This window comes from Liolophura sinensis, chromosome 7, assembly GCF_032854445.1.
Source record: "Liolophura sinensis isolate JHLJ2023 chromosome 7, CUHK_Ljap_v2, whole genome shotgun sequence".
In the NCBI taxonomy this organism is placed as follows: Eukaryota; Metazoa; Mollusca; class Polyplacophora; order Chitonida; family Chitonidae; genus Liolophura; species Liolophura sinensis.
The window spans coordinates 54,148,653-54,169,203 of record NC_088301.1 but is presented as its reverse complement, the minus strand read 5'-3'; the positions used below and the strand labels follow the sequence as shown (position 1 = coordinate 54,169,203).

Genomic DNA, 20,551 nt, shown 5'->3' with positions numbered 1-20,551 from the left:
TTAATTTATTTACGTGGTCGCTTTGTGTTCCATCCCCTTTGGCCTATTTAACAATATTTCACAAACACGCCTGCAGGCATGGTCAAAAGCCATGTAACGCTATCAAAACTATAGATATTGGGCTTGATAATCACCTTGATGTAAAGCCATGGCCTATTCAGGTGGAACAGGACGAGGACACGCGACATCATTGAGTCGCACACAACCAGCTGACCATGTGATAAATAAACGTTTCGGATATTATCTGAGGATGTCACGCTCCTCAGCTCCTGAAGAGACATTGTGCACCTGGTTCAACTTTTGATCTTCAATACAACACAATACTCTATGGCATCTACCTTCTAGAATAACAAAATATAACATCCACAAACAGGAGTGAAATGTGAATATCCAGACATATGTATTTTCATTGAGTGTGCACCACCTTCAGTTTATAAAGTCAGACCCTTCGCATCGATATACGTAATGTCTGGGTTGATTTAATGAAGACGAATATCCCAAAGAGAACAATCTATCTTTATTACGGTAGTTTTATTTCGTGGGGCAGGGGTGCAATATATAACTTTCACGAAAGAAATCATTCATCCTTTCTTAAAATAAGAAACAAAAACACAACACCCCCCCCCCTCAAAAAAACTGATTCGCCATGTCATATCCTTTTATGTGATTTCCTGGGCTTATACCAGTATTTGTTGACTTTGGAGTTCTGTGACACGTATTAACCATTGTTCAAGACTCATCTAGATCAATGTTCAATCTTAATTAAAAAGCACTGTTATCAAATTTATAATCATCTTCACATTAAACATGAGCTGTGAAGATGTAAGATGTAGAGCGACCTATACAACCAGTGTATTCAATAATCTGAACCATCATTCACTTTCATACTTAAACATACATAAAGTTTGTTAAAAATCTCCATACCCATTACTGACCTTCTGTATCCAAAACATGTGTGACACATTATCCATAGAGTGAGGCTAACAGGAACTACCCCAATTCTTCTAAAATTCGGGACAAATATTAGTACTGTTGAAAGCAGAATATTACATTTCTTTACCAGCCTTTTTGAAAAGTAAAGATATGAGTTTGTTGTTCATTAGGTCTAACCATGTGAGAAAAAAGAAATATATTCCTGCTAGAATTACATATATATTAGCTAAAATGTGCGTCCCAAATTTTAGCAGAAATAGGGTATTTATACTTCGCAAATTCTTGTACGCAATATAATTAGGGTAATAAGATTACCTCTTATCCAGAATCAAAGCTTTCCTGCTTCTTTAAATCTGTTGTACAGAGGATCATTCTCTTTTACAGTAAACATAAGTGGTTTAAGTTTGTAGTAATCAGGTAGCAGCTTAATATTATTGATAACATCTGTAAGAAGATGTGCCCGCTCAACACCTGAGCCAGGTGCTTCCAGTTTTACATGGGTAAAATGTACATGCAAATGGTAGTAAGAAGGCTGGTAGTGGAAGTATATCCTCAGTTTGCTTGGTGGAACTCCATATTTATCCTGGATTGCTTTCTAAAATACAATGAAGTCAGCATTCAGTTAGAAAACTAGGCCATATATTATGGAGATGTTCAGGATATTACACCATTTAACACAAATGCCATTCATTATAATCTACTGCCCCCATGTTAATAAATAATTTCAAAAGACAATAAAGTGTAAAACAACCAAGACATCAAGATGAATGTGAGTATCACTGTACATAATTTACTATCTACTTGGACTGCTCAATGGAGAAGTAAAAAAGAACAATGTTTAGGTGAGTCTTCATTAATAAAGCTTCATGAAAACATTTCTGTGACTGTCCATAAACCTACAAGGTAAGATTATCTATGATGGCAAAGAGTAAACAATAATGTACTCACCTGTCCGCTCATCAAAATATTCTTCAAGAGAGGCAAATGCTCTGGGCCAAGATCCCGCAGAGACTTTAAGGCACGATGCTGCACAATCGCGGACAGATATAACCGACTTGTATCCTTAAGGTCCCATTTCATGTCAGGTATAAGAATAAAGCCTGTCTCTGGATCGCAGTCCTCATACAAGATCCTCTCAGATTCCTTCTTCTTCTCCAGAATGTTATACACCCACTGTATAATTAGCCCACATGATTATAATACAGAAAATGGCAAAATTATCTTCAACAAACGACCAAAAAGATAAGAGTGTATGTGAATTTCTAAACTTTATATATTTAACATCATACTTAACAATTCTTCTGTCACATGACGATGAGGAGTTTTTAGGTGTATACATGTACATATACTGTGTCTTTTTGTGGCAGGGCAAGTCCAGGCTGATGAAAGTGCTGCCATGACTGAAGTATCATACTGAAGACATCCCTCCTAGTCATTAGCCATTAGGTCACCAAAGCTGTCTATGATTTAGAGTCTATGTAATACTGTAATACATGATGCTAAATGTTTGAAGTTCTGAAGTGATTCACCCCATAAAGCTCTAAAACTCAGACATTTGTTTGACAACAAATACTGCACTTGGCCAGGATATGTTCCCCATTCCCTTATAACTGTCAGAGAAATGAAACCAAGAGAAATACTTTTCTCTTTGTGAAAAATGTGTGCATAATGCACTTCAGTACACTAGCCTACAGGTAAAAGATGAAACTTTGGTCATAAATTATTATTATGTCACTGAAAGTAGTGTAGAATCTTTTTCATTGTCAGGATCAGTGATGTTATCCATGCTTAAATGCTCACATGACTGTACTAACTCTACTTAACTGATTGTACACACTATTAGCATTATGTCAATCTAAGGTTTCTCACCTGTACACTAAACTGTGATTGGTTTAGGTATGGCAGAGTGATCTTTTCATAGTCTTCAGCTGTCTCCTCAACCAAATGAACATCCTGAGCTATGTACTTCTGTACATGTTTATCTGTGGCAGGGTAGATCACTGTTGCCTTTAATGCTGAAAAAAATCACATACCTTTTGCAAATAAATGTGTTGGTAAGAAATAAAATAAAAACAGATATTGCTATTTTCTTACATATTAATTTGAAACGAATTCTACCATTATAGAATGGTATTCAAAAAAATCCTACATAAACGTACAGGTATTAGAGATCAGAAGTAGTTGATCAATCATCAGACGATCTAGCTTTCACAGCTGATTACAACTGTGCTTGAATGCACTTTACACCTTTGGTGGCATCAGTTTCTGTCGTTGGTCTGTTTCTCAGATGTTCATTGTAAAAAGCAGATTTTTCAATGAATTGATGTCAATCTACCACTTGACAGCTCCAAAATAATTTATAACTCAAAAGATAATGTATCATCTTTACTTTCCTCTAATATTAAAATCTGCTCTTAAATCTTAACCACCTTAATAAATTCCCCCAGGATATTTTCCCTAATGAACATTTCCCCCTTTGGACATTACCAAATATAACATATTATACACATTCAAGTTCCTTGATAGAAGATAAGAGTGCATGTGAATGTATAGTTTTTGTTTTGTCACATAGTATATTTAATCATGTCTTCACAACATTATTAGGTTTTGCAGCACAGTTTTACCTAATTAATCTATAAAACTATAAAAAAATTTTATAATCTTGTGGATTGGAGAGGATCACTCACGAAAACAAGTCAACACCCTTTGAATGAATGATCTACTAAAATGTATTTGGTACTAAGATAACCTAATATTAGCCCCAGAATATACTGAGTGTACTGATGCTACAGATGTGTGGAGAACATTTTTTTTTTGACAAATTCAGCCCTTGCAAATGCCAGATGGTGTTTCCCGCACACCCTATTAAAAGTTCACGACACAACAATTGCTGAGGAGGTCCATACGAACAACCAACGTAAATCCAAATTTGTTGGCCACTAATATCCTTCAATATGGATTATCATTTATGAAATTATCAAAGATGGATAAATGAATGAAGAAAGGGCTTCAAAAATTATCAACTACACTTGCTATTAATATGTATAGTACTGATAATTTTAAACAGAACTACTGTAATCAGGAACAATAATGGACTTCAAACAAAAATTAATTAGTTAATTAGTGGCTCACGGTACCAACATCCACTTAGGTCATGTACAATTGCTTGAAGTGCAGTGCATTATTCCAAATATTTCTACTGGGCTTTATGAAATTGGTTATTGCCGCTCAAAACAGTTATATTATTAAAGCATGCCAGTTTTATGAACTGCCTTGCGACACTACTCCCAAAAATGTGTGATGGATGACTACCAGTCAGGAAATCCATTTTATTACAGCTGAAGTACCCAACATGAAAATCATTTATGGCCACCTGGCTCTATCAAGACACAGGTGGCTCACCTCTTATGTTTTATAGTTTTCTTCATTTAAAAATCTGGGTTGATCACAGGTGACACTTCATGAACATGGAGAGGATCACTCCATTATTATTTTTTCACACGGTGCTTGTAATAAAATTCTCTTCAAACGTTTGTAATCTGGGTCTTTTGTAGCACTATCTTGAACAGCTGTTACCGGTAGGCCTACACTACTGCTGACCATTACAAATTTATACACACTGGATGTGCGAATTCGACTTTTTAGTCCGAGTACACTCACTGTTGGCTGACAAATATTTGGATACGACATATTCATGGCTGCTCAACAACCATCGGTGCCTTGAGCCATTGAAAATAAGTATCCAAACATTTTTCAATCAACATTTCGTGTACATGGACTACCGATTTTTCTGGTGCATTATTTAGTTACAACACTATGTTAAAGATATGAATACTTTTGGTAGACTGACATGAATTTTATGAAGACGGCGTGCAAAGCATTCATGCAGTTTATGCAGGGAAAACTTTCAATAAACCCAACGAGGTATATAACTAATATATGCACCCGTAGCTCCATGATAAACCATACCAAATTATTACCCAAAAATTTCATTTCCTTGTTTTGTAAAATTATAGTATCTTTATTGTTCTTACCGTTTAATTTTGGATCCGGATAGACGTCATAAGTGTGATATATGTCATTCTGTAGCGTTTCCTTCAAATTAGTGTCTTTACACAGCAAATGATTAGCATTATCTGTACAGAATGGTGTCTTTTCCAACAACACCACGGCTTTGTTTTCACTGCCATCAAACCGACCCTGTAAGAACAGAATTTTGTTCTGTGGATTATCATTCAGAACTTTATCTATTTTGAATCCTTCAAACGTGCACCTCGGTGAAACCTCAGATTCTTTGTCGGCTTCGTTGTCTCCCGAGATGTCCAGCTTAGCGATCTTCCGAGGTGGTTCACACGCTCCATCTTTCACTTCGAAATTTCCGCGCACATCGTTGCCGGCATCCATTTTGTCGGTCACTTCCGTTTGGCCATACAGAGTTACTTCCCTTGCTGCCTCAGTGAGCAAACATTTGCAATTTTAGATCCTTTTGTTAACTCTTGTAAGCTACGTTTTCTACTGTGTGCACATGATGCAGTTTTGGACATAAGAAATTTAATGGCAACATCACCAGTGTAAGAAAGAATCTAGCTAGCCTGGCTGATGGTTACTTGTCACATGAAATCCATATTTTTTTTTAGTGCCGGGGTAAGCCTTTAAGCCGAGCATTTTAACTGCACATAATCATCACACTGTAGGCTAGCCAGTAATCCATTTAGCATAATATAACTAGTAGATAAACAGAGTTTGCCACACAGGAATAGATATATCTGATTAAAGCCAGTTTGATCTCACTTTCAGAAAAGTGCTGGTGAACTAATGCTGTTCGGATGTCGGAACATTTAGTGCTGCCTCGAAGATTCATCAACTAAGGACACCAGACAAGACACTTTGTAAAAGAGGGTTTAATATTGAATTTCTGCCGTAGGAACTTTTTTATGATTCCTTCACACAAAAAAAATGAATTTGCGAGCACTACATGCAACAGACACCAGTAATATTTATTTCATTGTTTAATATTCACAACCTCACTATCTGGTAATATTTTGATCATAGGGGAGGAAATCAGTGACCAGAGTTAAACCACCTATCTTTGGCAAGTTTTGACAAACGAACTTTCCCCTTTGCATGATGTAAACATTCACACCTTGGTGGAGGGAGGCAAGTTGTCTTAAATATCAGACTGTGTGACGGCCCCATGTTTGCTGTCCACTGCTTATTGTCATCAATGCCCCGCAAGCATTGAGAGCCGGGGATCAAGAGCCAGCCATTGTGCCTACATTTAATGTGTCCTAACAATACAAAGACAAGCATCTTTACCACTCAACCATGACCTGTTTCTACACCGGTCATACAGTGTGCATCCTTCACATTTTAAATCTCAAATGCCATCATATAACTTGTCAGTGCTTGCGCAAGAGACTGTGCACTGAAAGCCTAGCTACTCACAAATCTAAATGTTTGCTAAAAAACTGTTTGTATATCATTATAGACCTTATGACATGGGGAGTCCCCTGTTAACTTGTAAGGAATATAACACCACTCATTATAGAAGCTCAGAACAAAGACAGATAAAACATGCATTTTTAATAAGAATAAATAAAAGATGCAACATACAGCAATTTTAGTGATTTTGCAAACACAGACTCAACTTTCTTTAATAATTTCTACATGGACAGTCTTAATGATAGAGCTAATGTCATCTTGCATGCAGAATGGCCTTTCTTTAACATCGGGATGCTTCTTCTTCATATGCCAGTTCATGGAGGACTTCTGCACACAGGAGTATGGGCAATGGGGGCACTGTCGAGCTTTACATCCAACATGAGCTGAGTAATGAGTCTGTAAATTATACTTGTCTCTAAAACTTTTACCACAGCCTTTCCACGAACATGAATGGATGCCAGTGTGGAACACTTCGTGCTTTTGTAGCTGTCTTGCCGACTTGAATGATTTATTGCAGCCAGATGCATCACATTTGTAAGTTGTAGTAGAGTGAACAGAATGTTTATGGTCATTCAGGTCAAAGTTCAGTTTAAACACCTCCTTACAATCCGGATATGGGCAACCTTTTAGTTTAGGGGAATCTCCATGGTGGACGTAAGCTTCATGTTTATAATATCTGTCTATCGATACAAACAATTTACTGCAAATACCACAAGACACTAGCATTTTGTGCACATGGAGTAGTGATTTCTCCTTTCCAACACATGCAAATTGACATTCAGTGCATTTAAAACTGATGTCTGTGCAAGCCCATGATTTACACTTATTAACTGTGGCTCCAGGCACTGATGGTGGAATGACACTGGATGTTTGTTCACACTTATCTGCCAAATACTGTTTTTCAAAAGAGTTCGTTACATCACTTGAAGCTGGGAGATCTAAATCTAAAGCCAAAGAGTAAAGGCTGGAAGAACTTTGGGTCACATTACCTTGGTACCCTGACTTGACAACTAGAGGTATTACACCATGTTTGTTTTCAGCTTTTGCTAATTCATGAAATTTATTCTGATATAAAAGTGTTGGACTTTCTGATAATTTTATTGGGCAGGAGATGGCAGCTAACTCATTCACATCATCAGCCTCCTTACAAGTCTTTTTATGATGGACCCGTCTACTATGCCTGAGAAGGTTTCTATTAGAGTTAGTAGAAAAGTCACAGGTGTCGCAAGTGAAAGTGACAGACTTTCCATGTTTTGAAATCAGGTGTTGCTTGAGTAGGTTTTCCTTACGAAAGACTTTTGTGCACTCAATGCAACTGAAGCCAGGCAAAGGTGTGTCTTGTTTACTTATCTGTCCAGCAGGGAAAGAGATTTTCCACTGCACATTTTGACCAATAAGTGCATGTGAACCCAGGTTAAGTTTTTCAGGAATCACATATTGCGGGTCATCAATGCACTCCAGGTAAAGGTCAATATCGGGAAGAAGAATCTCTTCAGCACAGGTCAGCATTGGGTCAGTGGTAGTACAGGTTCCTCTTGGGATGTCATCTAGACATGCTGGGATAATGTTATTTGCACCAGGTTCATTCTCTCTGGAATACACATCCTCTTCCATTTCATTAATGGCAACAAGAACTGACTGATGAAGCTGACTTCTGGTTTTCACTCTGTGTTCAGTTCAGAGAGAGTATTCTTCTTATGCTCTGAAAAGGAGAGAAATTCAAAATAGATGACAGATCTAATAAGTATTTTAATCTGATTATCAATTATGGCAGGCCACGTAATCACAACAAAATAGCGTGTCTGGACTAGTCTGAAATTTAAAGATCGTAGAACATCTCTCGTCATCTTAACAACAAAGGGAGGAAACCTGGTCCAAAAAATCCATTTTGCTAAATATAGCAACTTGACTGAGATTATGGTTGAAGGGAAACTGTAGATAAACTGAACATTCGATTGTCATTTATAGTCAGATACATATACAGTACACATTTGGAAGTCTCAACTTATGTAAATGATGTCTAAAATAACACCTAAAAACACACGCACATCATATGCGCTGCAACAGTGGGGCTGGGGGCTGACCCCCCCCCCCCCCCCCCCCCCCCCCCCCCCACCATGTTTTTTTTATTGACCAACTGACATCGGCTGAGCAGTTTGAATAAAAATGCTTAATAAGTAAAGGACACTGTGTTACTAAATTGCGTCACCAGCAATGTAGACGGTGAGGGCTTTCGGGGCCCTTGGCGGCCCCTGGCTGATGATCCGGGGTACTGCTTCCGCTGCCTCAGAGCCCTCAAATTTCGTAACCTTCCGTCGCTCCTGTACATGTATGTATTACTAGGTCTTGCATCCTTAATAGTAGCCTATATTCCTAAGATGTCACTTGGAAAACAACATGGCATAGATTAGTGATGTCTAGTCGTATAAAATGTGACTGTGTCAAGTCTACATTCATAACGATTTTTACACCTGCCATGTCACCTAGCTTTGTGGGTCTAACACACTGCGGGTGAATGGATATCAAAGGCCAAGGAAATACCCCAAAATGAAAAATCTAGAGTAACGGACTGGCCCTGTCTCTTCTAAGGCAACTTAAGATTAAATTACTTCAGGTGGTTGCATGTGTGCATCCGTGCAATATACATTTTATAACAAGAACAATATTCTATGCATATCACTGTAAACTTCCGTCTTCGTCAAGAACCACATCGCGCATGCGAAAATATTTTTCTGCGGTCTCAACGGACAACATGCGATTCTCATCCGCAATCCCGAATGTAGGAGAGGTCCATAGAACGCAACCAATGAATGCCTTGTTTTCACACATCCGGGCAATTATTCACAACATGGCAGCCGTCTGCGGAGTGACTTGGTCAAAATTCTCTGGATAAAAGAACAGTTAACTCAGGTACTTTTTCATATTATGGAAATTTTATGAAGCAGTTATTGAAAGTAATGAAGTGGCGCACCCAATAAGTCATCATCTATCAGCAACAACTCAACAGTAGAAGATGACGCACGTCTGCACAGTTCGTGAATTCCGCCATTTTACTACAACCTATTTTCCATATAATTTGGGACCGGAGTACATAACATAAGTCGGTCGTTTTTGCTGACACACAATGTCATTAATGGTTAAATTGACTCTGCTGAAGGTAAAAGGGTTTTATAGCTCTGTTTCAGAGGAGAGACGCGTTTGTCCGTCAAAAGTACTCGTATATTGGGCCTTCGATAGCCACGTGCGGTCTACACCAATGCTTCCCTAAAATTATTTTATAAATGTAAATCGTGTGTTATATTAAACTGGGTGTGTTTTCTCTTCTGATTAGAAATCTGTTTTTTGCCTTTAGTGTTGTGGCCCTTGCAGATGTTAAAGTAAGCAAGAAGGGATTTTAGTGATAAATACTCTTTAGTTACCAGGTCTCTTAACCTTTCTCTGCTCATTGCATATTCGTAGGCATAGGCATGATAGGGCTTCCTCATTCATGGAAGTTCTAAGAATAGCATTATTGGTTTATAGTGTTATTAGCTCTGTAGGGCTGTGATTACGTATACCGTCACAGCCCTGTCTTGTTCCATAAGTTTACCTTGAACACCTCTGTACTTTCCTTGCTGACTTCAATATACTACTGCGAGGTACCAAGAAATTTCTCTGTCCATAGTCATGGTCGTTTCGGCTATCAATCTAGGTAGATGTTTCCATGTGTCATCACTAAAAAATCCACACAAGCATGAAACTAGTGGAAACTCGATAAATTCTAAGTCCAACTGCCATGTTTGAATGCATACTTCTCACAGTGATGTGAATCACGTATACAATTATCACTGCCACTATTAGGCAAGTTAGACCTTTAGGCGTGCACACAGGATAATTGTTTAGGATCAGTTCTAACCAGTAATGGCATAGAGGGAACCCATAATCAACATTGATGAATAAAAAAAGTTTCTCAAACAATTGATTAAACAAGATGTACAAATTGCTAGCTATGTCAGTAGTTATCTCCCTTGTATGGGCTGTGAGGAGTATGTATTCAAACATGGCGGTTGGAGTTGGAATTTATCGAGTTCCCACTAGTTGCATGTTTTTGTGGATTTATTAGTCCTGACACATCTGAACACCTGCCTGGAATTTATAGTTGAAAGGACTATGAGTACAGACAAATTATTTGGTGCCTATCAGTAGTATATTATTTCCAGCAAGGGAAATACAGAGGTGTTCAAGGTAAGCTTATGGAACAAAACAGGGCTGTGATAGTAAATGTAATCACAGCCCAACACAGCTAAGTGTATATGTACATAGATGTTGGGCGAATCGAACATGTCAGTAAATTCAAGTAAATCGCTCCATTGCTATTTGTCGGCCATAGGCCAGCAGTGCAATATTTGACGACCTTACCCCATAAACCATGTGGCAGTTTCGAAACAAATAAATTGGCAGTTTCGAAATAAATAAAATGTCAGTATCCTACTCTGTGGATAAAGAACATTGCTTGGCTTCATGTTGAAACATATTTTATTCATTTCCCTGATATATTAAATCATTTGATCATTTGCTGTCAAGAACAGAGAAATCTGGTCAATTTAAATATGAAACTGTCTAAAAACTCTAACCCTAACCGAACTAGTTAAACGAGTGAAGTTGACGCCTGATTAAACAATATACTAGCGTACCAAGCAGGTCAACATCACCCACTCCTCAGATGAAATCACCAATGTTGGAAGCAGAAAAACTTGCTCCTTGACACAAAGCTTCGAAAATGCATTGTAACAAGCACTGATGTGGTATATTTTTTCAGAGACAAGATCAAGCCTATCTGAGCATTTCTCCAGCTTCGTATTGTAGGTTCCAGTCAATGTATACAGTAAATCCATGTATTTTCACTACTATCTCCATCTCGGGGAACGAAAGCCAGGCTAACTGCACAATCTCCTGTAATGTGATGTGACGTGTGCTTGTAGGGTCTTACCACACAGGGAAGCCTGATTTTGCATACAGAACTCACCGATGGCGAAGATGTCACAAATGACCCATTTAGTAATGTACTGCATACATTTCAAACCGATCGCTTCATCTAGTATATACAAGTTATGATTTTGGCTATGATCTTCAATATTGTCTCTTATCTGCAAATGCCTTCCCACTTTATAGTTTGTGTTGTTGGGTTCCCTAAATATGCACGAGATACCATGTAAGCCACGTACTTATTTACAGCTGATGATGTATCTCACAGGAATCTCCAAGTCACATGATTGCCAGAACATTTCTCATTTGGTCTCATTTCTACCAGGTTTGATTGGTGTGGCTATAACTGAATAAGTCTGCGTATTAGAAAACCAAAAGAGACAGGGTTCAGAATTCATATATCACATGTTTTTATGTTGTAGAGTGATTGTCACACAGGCAGATACTGGTACAGAATATATAGCATGACTTATACGTCCCATGTCTTTTCTAAGTTATAGGAGAGATAAAAATAGTGCACCTAAGACCCCCATGACATGTGTTCACAAGAGTGAAAAATCGCTCCTCAAAACATTCCAAGGCGAGTTATTGTAAAATGAGAAAAAAAATCACGCCAAATTTCAGATATGGGTACTATATTTTCATGTGTAAGTGACGCACCAATAACTGATGAATTAAATTTCGGAAGGAAAAAAATTTGGTAGCCACATAAATTGCAGAATAATTTTGAGGATTTTGCCCTATGCCCAGCTAGTTATCCTGAGATTGCCCAAAAAGTGTGTGATTAGCATGAGTGGTGTGAAAGCCATAAACTGATAAAACCATAAACCGAGAAAGCACAGTGGGCAGATTGAACCAGGAAATAATCTGACGTCCTGTGGATCCATCTATGAATTGTTGCCATTGACAAATTATCTGGCATGCCTGGTTTTGTCTTTGCACATTGACAGAGCCACTAGTCCTAGAAAACATTTGGGGCTTTCAGCATCCTGTCTATTGGGCAAGAGTTAAGCAAGTCTGAAAATTTTGCCACAGAAACTAAAAATTTTAAGGTTAGTGTAAGTTAGAAAAATAAAAATTGGATGTGTATGAATTATTTATGGACTAGAGATGGGCTGGCAGGGTGAATTGTTTTATAGGCGACCAGTCTGCACTTCCCCTCAACAGTGCAAGGGCTCCCAAGTGCGCTCATTTCATAAGGACCCTCTTGTCCCTTTGGTACAAAGTTAAGCAGCATACAGTTGGATGCCTATTTTTGGAGATAAAGTAAAACTACAGTTATCAAGTGAAATGTGACCAAATTCAAAATAAATCTGAGCAGTCTTGGAAAGAAGAAACATACTTTCTACTAAGAACACTATCAACTCTTCTTGTAATGCAGATTTTATTATTCGCTTTAGAGAAGCAGTATTGCCAGTTTATATAGTGGGTTCATTAATTACAGTACTTGAAGCAATTTTTTTTTCCAGTTACTAGCTCAAATAATTCCAATTCTCTGCTATTCTAGTCACACCAACAGTCCTTAAAATCTCCTATAACAACAATACAATCTGAATTTATGATAACATTGTTGACCAAGTATGTCATAAATAGGTCTTGAAACTGTTGCCTTAATTTTTTTGTTTTTTTTTTGTTTTACTGTCCCCTTTCAACCAGTGGAAGCCCAGTTCCAGGACTTGAGAACAACCATTTTGTAAAAGTAGTTGTCAGACACAAGCTAACATTTTGAATTAATGAAATTAAAAAGTTATAAGATTACCATAATAGATTTCCAAATTTTCTCATCATTGGGTGCTATCACAGGTGTAGTCTCCCTTTGCTCATGGTACTCTACAAGATAAATGAAACTCGCCATCAACAGATACCATGCTTTGAGGTATACCTTGTAGTGTGTTCATGTTGAAACATGAGCTCTAAAGCATTTGGCATTTACTCTGTGACATTGTCAGTCATGTTGGAATGGTATTTGGCATATGTTTTTTATACATTTCTTAGTTTCCTTTATCTTTGATTCCTACTGAGTTAAGATGCCTTAGTGAATACTTAGTTTACTTCTGTGTCAGCTTTACCTTAGTCAAGAACATTAGTGCTGTTTGGGTACTGAAAACAAGGCAAATGTATGACTTCCTATTCTCAATACAACAACGTGAAAAGTGACTGCTATGATTCACAGGTTGCCTTTTGAAATAAATTGATGTTGTTAAAGGCAAAGAGAGAAAGGAGTGTGTTATGCTCTTTGAAGATACCGATTTTGGAATCCAAATTAATATGAAATCAAGCTTTTTTTACTAAAAATATTCTTTGAGTTTTGGACTCAATTTTATAAATTGAATATTGATTCGTAAATATGATGTATGAATCCCTGAGCTGGACCCAGTTTCACAAAGATGTTGTATATCTGTGATAATCCCACATATTGGACAATGGTATGGTAATAGTGAACACCAAAATATTGTAGACAAATGTACGATAAAATAATGTTATGTCGCTTTGTAAAGCAGGCCCTGATGTGCCATTGGTTTGGCAATCCTGTACATAGTATGTGGATAGAAATGCTGTAGGGAATGGGCCAGAATAAATTAAGTTTATTTTATAATTTTTTATTTTCTTTCACAGGTAACATGTGGGCACCTTAAAAATAATCTATGGATTTGTGAAAAAAGACCATCAACATGAAGATTGATCGAACAAAGCTGAAGAAATCTTCAACAGAAGTGGTGAGCTATTAGAACTGGAAGAACTAGCCAGTTGTTTTTATTCAAAGTTTAGGTTAGTATTTGAGAATAATAAAATCAGTTTGACATGGAAATGTCTGCCAGCAATCTGCGGATGGCCTGGGTTTCTTCTGGGCTCTGCCCGGTTTCCTCCAATCACGATGCTGGTCACAGTCTTGTAAGTGAAATATTCTTGAACAGTTGACAGTGGGGATGACATACAGTAAATCTCCTATACTTAAATTTCTCACCATAATATTGCACATCGGAAGTAGATTTTCTATTCCCAGTTGACTTAGACAAAGGATGATGGGAATAATTTACAGGGATTGTTTTCTGGTGACACAGTTGGTAATCCAACTTTGCTAATGTTTTCATTTAATTCTTCTACAAAGCGTGCTTAGTACAAAACTGAATATCTTATTCAAAGTTTTGTTTTATGGTTCAGATCTTTTGTAAAAGTATTTGCAGACTTTTATATCTGGTGTCACTGTTACTTTATAGATAGGAAATGACTTCCAGCAAGTACATGTAGATATTATAGATATAAGATGCCTTTGGAGTATAGCAAACTGAATTTGATTTCATTTTTCATGTTTGTTTTTCAGCCCGCTGATTGTAAGGTTTTAATTGACAAGCTAAAGGAATGTAGTAACAGTGAATCAAAACTGTACCGGGAGTTAAGACAGATTCAAGCTTGGACTTATGGCAAGGTGAGCAAAATTTAATTGTATGGGTTCATGGATTTTCTTGACAATTTTGTTTTGAAAACTCAATTTAAAGGGAATGGAAAAATAATTTTGGCACAGAAACTCAATTTCTTTCACTGTATTGTATTGCAATACAAAGGAAACTTATTTGGTGTAAGTTTCCAGTGGATTTGTTCTATCGCTAGAGAATGAAGCATTTACTGATCAGTGCATAGAGACTACAGCATAACAATTTTTTTTCCAAAAATCTCCAATATAGTCTCTTTAAGTAACATTTCAGGATGCAATTGACTTTCCTCATCTTATTTGAAGAAAGTCTTTTTTATTTACAAACTATTTACATTTTTGAAAATTGTAAATTATTTTAATATTTTTGTAAATTGTACGTCCATTACCGACTGTATTTCATAAATTTGAGATGTTCTTTGTTTTGTTATTTTTATCAATTTATTTCTTGATCAAGTGTGAGCTGTATCACTGGGCAGATGTCCTGGACATATTTGATGATGTTTTGGACAAAGCATGTAGGAAAGAGAAAGACAACAAGTGGACTCTGGCTTGTGACTTGCCTGTTAACCCAGAGGTGAGGAAAAATCTCCTGAAAAAAAAGAAAAACTAAATAAACTAGAAACAAAAATTCCTGGATCCAACAGTGACATGTTATTTGTAATAACACAGATTTTTTCCTATTGTTTGCATTGTGTATCTTCAGTCTATTGACTTTCACAGTTTAGACTGACCGTTAATCAATGCTAGAGAAACTGCAGAATTTGGCATCGTTGGTAAACGGCCGTTTCGTGTTGTCTTACCTGGTATATACAGCTGCCACAGCTCGTTTGTTTTGTTTTTGCATTTAGTGTCCTATTTTTGGCGCGTTGTCACTTTCATACATGTATGAATAATTAAAAGGAGTGAGTTCAAAATAAGTTAATAGTTTTGGAAGTTACATAAATCTTTATTTTAACTTCTTGGTATAATTCACTGCTTTGTTTTTTAACTATTCTACAGCTGAAAGATCTTATGGTCCATGTCCTCCAGTTCACAGCCCTGTTGATAGAACACAGCTTTTCGAGACATCTTTACAACTCTATGGAGCATTTGACAACTCTTCTATCCTCTTGTGACATGTCTGTAGTGTTGGAAGTTCTTAATCTTTTGTATGTTTTCAGGTAAGCGAGTTTGACTAATCTTGGATAGTAAATAAAATTGTAATGTAATAAATGAAGATGAAAGTTTAAAATATTTATGAGTCTGTTTTTGTTTAGGGGGCAAATCCTTCAAAGCAAAGAAAAAAATCTTGAATGTGGCATTAGACTAATTTGAAGAATGGAAGCCCTCCCTGGCTAGGTTTACACATCAGTATAATTGAAGGAATGAATAAATGAAGAATAAAAGCAGAACGCTACTGTAAATCCTTAAATTTCTGTTTCCTTGTTTCAGCAAAAGGTCTAACTTCATAACAAGGCTAGCTGCTGATAAAAAACAAGGATTAGTTGTTAGACTGACCCATCTGGCTGAGGTATGTTTTACATTATTCTTTAGCATAAGTGCGTGTGTTCTGTCCAATTGAATGTATGTCTGTAAATGATTTGAAATCTTATAGTGAAACCTTGCATGATATATGTTAGAATTTATTTAGTTAAAAAAAAAAGTGAAACAACATTAAACTATTTCAGGTAAACTATCATAAAGTCATGTACACGTAGGTTTATTACAAAGAAGTTTTAACAACACTTATTTACCATGGGAGGGGTCTCCGTGGCCGAGGAATTAGCTCGCTAGCATGGTGCAATGTCCCAGTAGCCTCTCACCAATGTGGTTGCTGTCAGCTCCTGCTGGATTCCTCTCTGGCCGTACAATGGAAGGTCTCCCAGCAACCTGCAGATGGTCATGGGTTTCCCCAAGCTCTGCTTGGTTTTCATCCACCATAATGCTGAAATATTCTTGAGTGCAGCGTAAAACACCAGTCAGATGAATGGAGGAATTACACTCAGCCAGTTATAGACTGACCCCTCCTCTCCCGTAGATGGATGTAAAGAATGCTATTGTTAGGTCATCAGAGCCTACATTGGTAAGGCGTGAAGATGCATGAGTGTTGTGATGTAAACAAACTGGGTAAATATGGATTTTCTAGATGTGTAATGCTTTGAGTAAGTTGGAGCAATATAGTGGCTCGTGTTAAACAAAGTTATGCAACATTTGGAAAATACAGAAAAAATTCCCCACTTAAAATTTTCAGCCTGCCCGATTTTTGCGGGTTGGTCCGGTTAACCACAACAGACAACTTCTTAATGATTGCCTAGTCTGCCTTTTCTCAGAAATCAGTAAACATGTTTATTGATGCTTTGCTCAATTCTTCACTCGAATGACGCCTGTTTACATGATTTTTTTTTTTTTCCTAACTTTTTAGAGTTGGGGTGGGAAAGAAAATGGATTTGGATTAGCTGAATGCTGTAAGAACGTACCCCTGTCGGTAAGTTTAATTTGTATGTAAAACCTTGTCAAAAATAATGCAACAAATTGCTTCTCCTTTGTGATAATGTACTTTAGAGGTTGTGTGGTTAAACTTAATAGTTGCATTCGTACATATTTTGATTGCTATCTGAGTACTTCCTAGAATCTGTTGCTTATCTTACAGAGTTACCCACCTAGTGCTACCACACTGCATTTTGAGTTCTATGCTGAAAACAAAGATGAAAAGTCTGGAAAGAAGGTAGGAAAGGATTTCTTGCTTGTTTCTTTTGAACTTGTACTGGGCATTGAAAATTCTATGTGAATATATCGCGTGGAAGGTGAATGTATAATTTTGTTTTGGTTTATAATTCTTCAGTGTAGTTTATTTTCATTAAGTGTTGGACATTCTTTCTCCAAATTTGAGGCACCCTGCTGAGTTATTTTGGCTAAATTTCGGACCAGGAAATCATGCAGGTCAATCTCTCTTGATCCTATTTAATGTATCATTTCACAAGATATAAAAATAAGTCCTTGCCTGTTTTTTTTTTTTTTTTTCCAGGGTTCCTCTAACACCATCACCTGTATTCACATGGAACACCTAGACAAGGCCAACAAGCTGTCATCAGAAATAATGGAAGACCTTCTTGATCAATTCAAAATACCAGAGGATAAACATGTAAGGAATTCTTCAGATGTGTGGTCATATAAGCTTTACATTCATTGATATAATATATATAAAAGTAGTTAGAACTACCTGTAAATGTATATGGAGGAGAAAGGTTTATTGAAGCCAGTAAACCATTTGATGTCCTTTTTAACTCATTTAGACAGATCAGACTCGGACTCCCTTGAATTTGAAGGCTGGGGGAGGTGCTGCAGTGTTCAGCTGGAATATAACTACAAATTGGCTGCACTTGAATTTTATTTTTCTCTCCTGAGAAAATAAGTAATTAATATTTATCTTGCAGATGCTGTTGTACACACACATTCGCTTGGCTCAGTCTTTTGCATCCGCCAAGGCAAGGATCCAATGTGTGCAAGCCAGACTTCAGGCACTCTCAATTTTGGGTAAGCTGAGTAACCTCCACTATTCAACATTTTGTCTTGTCATTTAAATTGTACCTGAAGATAGAAACATGTTTGTGACACGAGTCAACATCTGTTGTCTGAAGTTCATTTTTGCTTAGTTGATAGCAGGGGTAGCCATTAACAGGTATTGTAACTGTTGCTTTCCAAGATTATGTTTGTTTGCAAGGTATGGGTTAAAGTTTCTTTACATGGCATTTAAGCCACCACAGGCTACTAGTAAAATTTAGTGCATGCAACAAATATGAAAACACTGGCACTGTTATGTTATGTTATGTTATGTGGTGACAATACATGTAAAGTTACTGCTGTAAAGTGGGCTTTACAGGAGTCTGATTATTTATTTCAGTATACTCCAATGCAATACAAGAAAATCTTAACACACTTCTTTACAATGGACTTATAGAAGAATTGGTGGATGTTGTGGAACTATCAGATTCATATCTTGTGGTAAGCACCAATAAATCTGTATTATGTAGAAGTTAAATTTCAGTATCAAGGAAATGGAATTTGTCTTTGACAAAATTTTGATCTGTTTTGCAATATAACAGTTTCACTGTTTAAGACATTTCTTTTTCAGTTTCAAGAATGTGGAAAAGTATAAATTTGTCTCTTTATTTCAAGGAAATAAAAGCAGCTGCCCTAAGAACACTGACTTCTATTGTGCACCTGGACAGAAATCCAAAGTAAGTTAAATATGTGAAAATATGAAACCAAAAAATATATTCTGTGCTTGGGTTTGTCTTTGCAAACAGCTGTTTGCATTGTGTATCTTCAGTCTGTTGACTTGCACAGTTCAGACTGAACGTTAATCAGTGCTATAGAAACATTAATCAGAAGAAGTTTAATATTTGTGAAGTCAAGTAGTGATGCTTAGTTGTTGCTTGTCTGTGGATCATGAGAGTCACAGGGTGTGAATTAGTCCAAGCTTTGGATAGAGAATTCTGTAGATTCCCATGCTTCCACTAATATTGGAGGACCATTTAGGGGGGTCTACAAAATATAGCATACAAACAGAGTTTGCTCTTGTATGTGGCAATGTGTGTCAGATTTAGAGACATTTGTCCGGTTTATAGTAGTCAAAGCTTGAAATAAGACCTCACACCATCGGGGCTCTGGGTCAGTATTTTTTTTTAAATGCACGGAATTGGATTGTTTTCATAGGGAAACTAGCGAAAATACACTTAAAACCCCAGAAAACTCTCATGCCTGTAAAGTACTAGGAAAACTTTTGAGGTAATTTTTGTATAACGTTTGTACATTTTCTTAAGTAAATAAATTTGTTGCCAAAAGCATTCAAATTTTATCGCCATTTCAAAAAATTGTTTTAAATTCATGACAGTGGCAAGTGCCACCGGAAGCCCAGCATCAGTAACTTATTTTTAGGTTTGCAGGATTGTTAACCTATAACCCATTAGTTTACAGGGTATGTTACAGTAGTTCAACCCTGTTACGTGAGGGTATGTATTATGAAGTGATAGCATTTATTCTCTATTTTTTATTATCTTGAGTAAGACGTTAAACACAAAGTAATTACATAAGTTAGAAATTATTTTCTCAAATCAAAATTATTTGGCGTTTTCATTTGTTATTTTATTTTAATGTTAATTTATTGTGATGTAAGTTTAATTTATTTCATTTTATGTTTTATACCAGAACCAAGAAAGCATGAAATGTACAGTTCAATTTCTCCGGTCTAAGGTCTTATGACGCTGTAAAATGTGTCGTTTACTTAAAACTTAGCATTGCATCATTACAGTTAACTGCAATGATTTGTGAACATAGCTGTCATTTAAATTATTATGTTAAAGAATTTAATACAGCTCACAGTGACACAGTCAGTGCCCAACTTTTATACACCCCGAGTGCAATGCACTGCATGACAGTAAATGAGCTAACATTAAACTATTCGACTGACAACATGTTAGAAGTAGATCACGTCAGTGGCCTCATGCATCACATTCTGGATTTCAAAACAATTCAGTTTTGGACTTTATAAGAGAATTTTCTTATAATCTTATAAGAGAAGATTAGAAAAGTGGCAAGTTAATTATCGTGGAACGAATGTCCTCGAAAGATGTAGGTAACTGCATTCATTACTGTGATTTTTAACCTTCCTTACTGTGCACCACGAGTCCAGTTGCGGTGCATGACGATAGTTGCGGTGCATGACGATAGTTGCGCGATGCATCAGTTTTTAAAGTTAAATTTTTCAGTCATCGGGGAATTGGATTTACAATACTAACG

At 36.8% G+C, this 20,551-nt stretch overlaps 3 protein-coding genes across 11 annotated transcripts in view; 1 reads left to right on the top strand and 2 right to left on the bottom strand.

The window, feature by feature from the left end:
* Positions 1-210: 210 nt before the first annotated feature.
* LOC135471431 (m7GpppX diphosphatase-like) lies at positions 211-5,804 on the bottom strand. The gene is made up of 4 exons (XM_064750664.1): positions 4,968-5,804; positions 2,803-2,948; positions 1,882-2,106; positions 211-1,528 (listed from the first exon to the last, which is right to left on the bottom strand). Exons 1-4 carry the CDS (start codon positions 5,335-5,337, stop codon positions 1,262-1,264), a joined length of 1,008 nt encoding a protein of 335 aa, XP_064606734.1. The 5' UTR covers positions 5,338-5,804; the 3' UTR covers positions 211-1,261.
* A 418-nt stretch (positions 5,805-6,222) lies between these two features.
* On the bottom strand, positions 6,223-9,066 carry LOC135471343 (zinc finger protein 99-like). Of its 6 annotated transcripts, none has more exons than XM_064750543.1 (2): positions 8,985-9,066; positions 6,223-8,077 (listed from the first exon to the last, which is right to left on the bottom strand). In XM_064750543.1, exon 2 carries the CDS (start codon positions 7,987-7,989, stop codon positions 6,577-6,579), a length of 1,413 nt encoding a protein of 470 aa, XP_064606613.1. In that variant the 5' UTR covers positions 7,990-8,077; positions 8,985-9,066; the 3' UTR covers positions 6,223-6,576. The 6 variants fall into 6 exon arrangements, with proteins under 6 accessions (XP_064606613.1, XP_064606617.1, XP_064606612.1 ...); XM_064750547.1 differs by having other exon boundaries at positions 9,021-9,050; XM_064750542.1 differs by having other exon boundaries at positions 8,585-9,044.
* A 145-nt stretch (positions 9,067-9,211) lies between these two features.
* LOC135471622 (E3 ubiquitin-protein ligase HUWE1-like) overlaps positions 9,212-20,551 on the top strand; it is a 64,793-nt gene continuing 53,453 nt past the window's right edge. For all 4 annotated transcript variants that reach the window (XM_064750915.1, XM_064750917.1, XM_064750918.1 and 1 more), the window contains exons 1-12: positions 9,212-9,285; positions 13,957-14,057; positions 14,663-14,767; positions 15,228-15,347; positions 15,773-15,933; positions 16,205-16,283; positions 17,175-17,237; positions 17,403-17,477; positions 17,778-17,894; positions 18,187-18,286; positions 18,654-18,754; positions 18,929-18,990. In XM_064750915.1, coding sequence (XP_064606985.1) covers positions 14,013-14,057; positions 14,663-14,767; positions 15,228-15,347; positions 15,773-15,933; positions 16,205-16,283; positions 17,175-17,237; positions 17,403-17,477; positions 17,778-17,894; positions 18,187-18,286; positions 18,654-18,754; positions 18,929-18,990 — 1,028 coding nt within the window. In that variant the 5' untranslated portion in view covers positions 9,212-9,285; positions 13,957-14,012. The remainder of the gene's footprint in view (positions 9,286-13,956; positions 14,058-14,662; positions 14,768-15,227; positions 15,348-15,772; positions 15,934-16,204; positions 16,284-17,174; positions 17,238-17,402; positions 17,478-17,777; positions 17,895-18,186; positions 18,287-18,653; positions 18,755-18,928; positions 18,991-20,551) is intronic.

Coding starts and splice junctions, on each gene's coding strand:
- LOC135471431 (XM_064750664.1), bottom strand. CDS start 5,337: ATGGATGCCGGCAACGATGTGCGCGGAAATTTCGAAGTGAAAGATGGA. Junction 2,107..2,802: donor AATCACAGTTTAGTGTACAG/GTGAGAAACCTT, acceptor CTAATTATACAG/TGGGTGTATAACATTCTGGA. Junction 1,529..1,881: donor ATATTTTGATGAGCGGACAG/GTGAGTACATTA, acceptor ATTGTATTTTAG/AAAGCAATCCAGGATAAATA.
- LOC135471343 (XM_064750543.1), bottom strand. CDS start 7,989: ATGGAAGAGGATGTGTATTCCAGAGAGAATGAACCTGGTGCAAATAAC.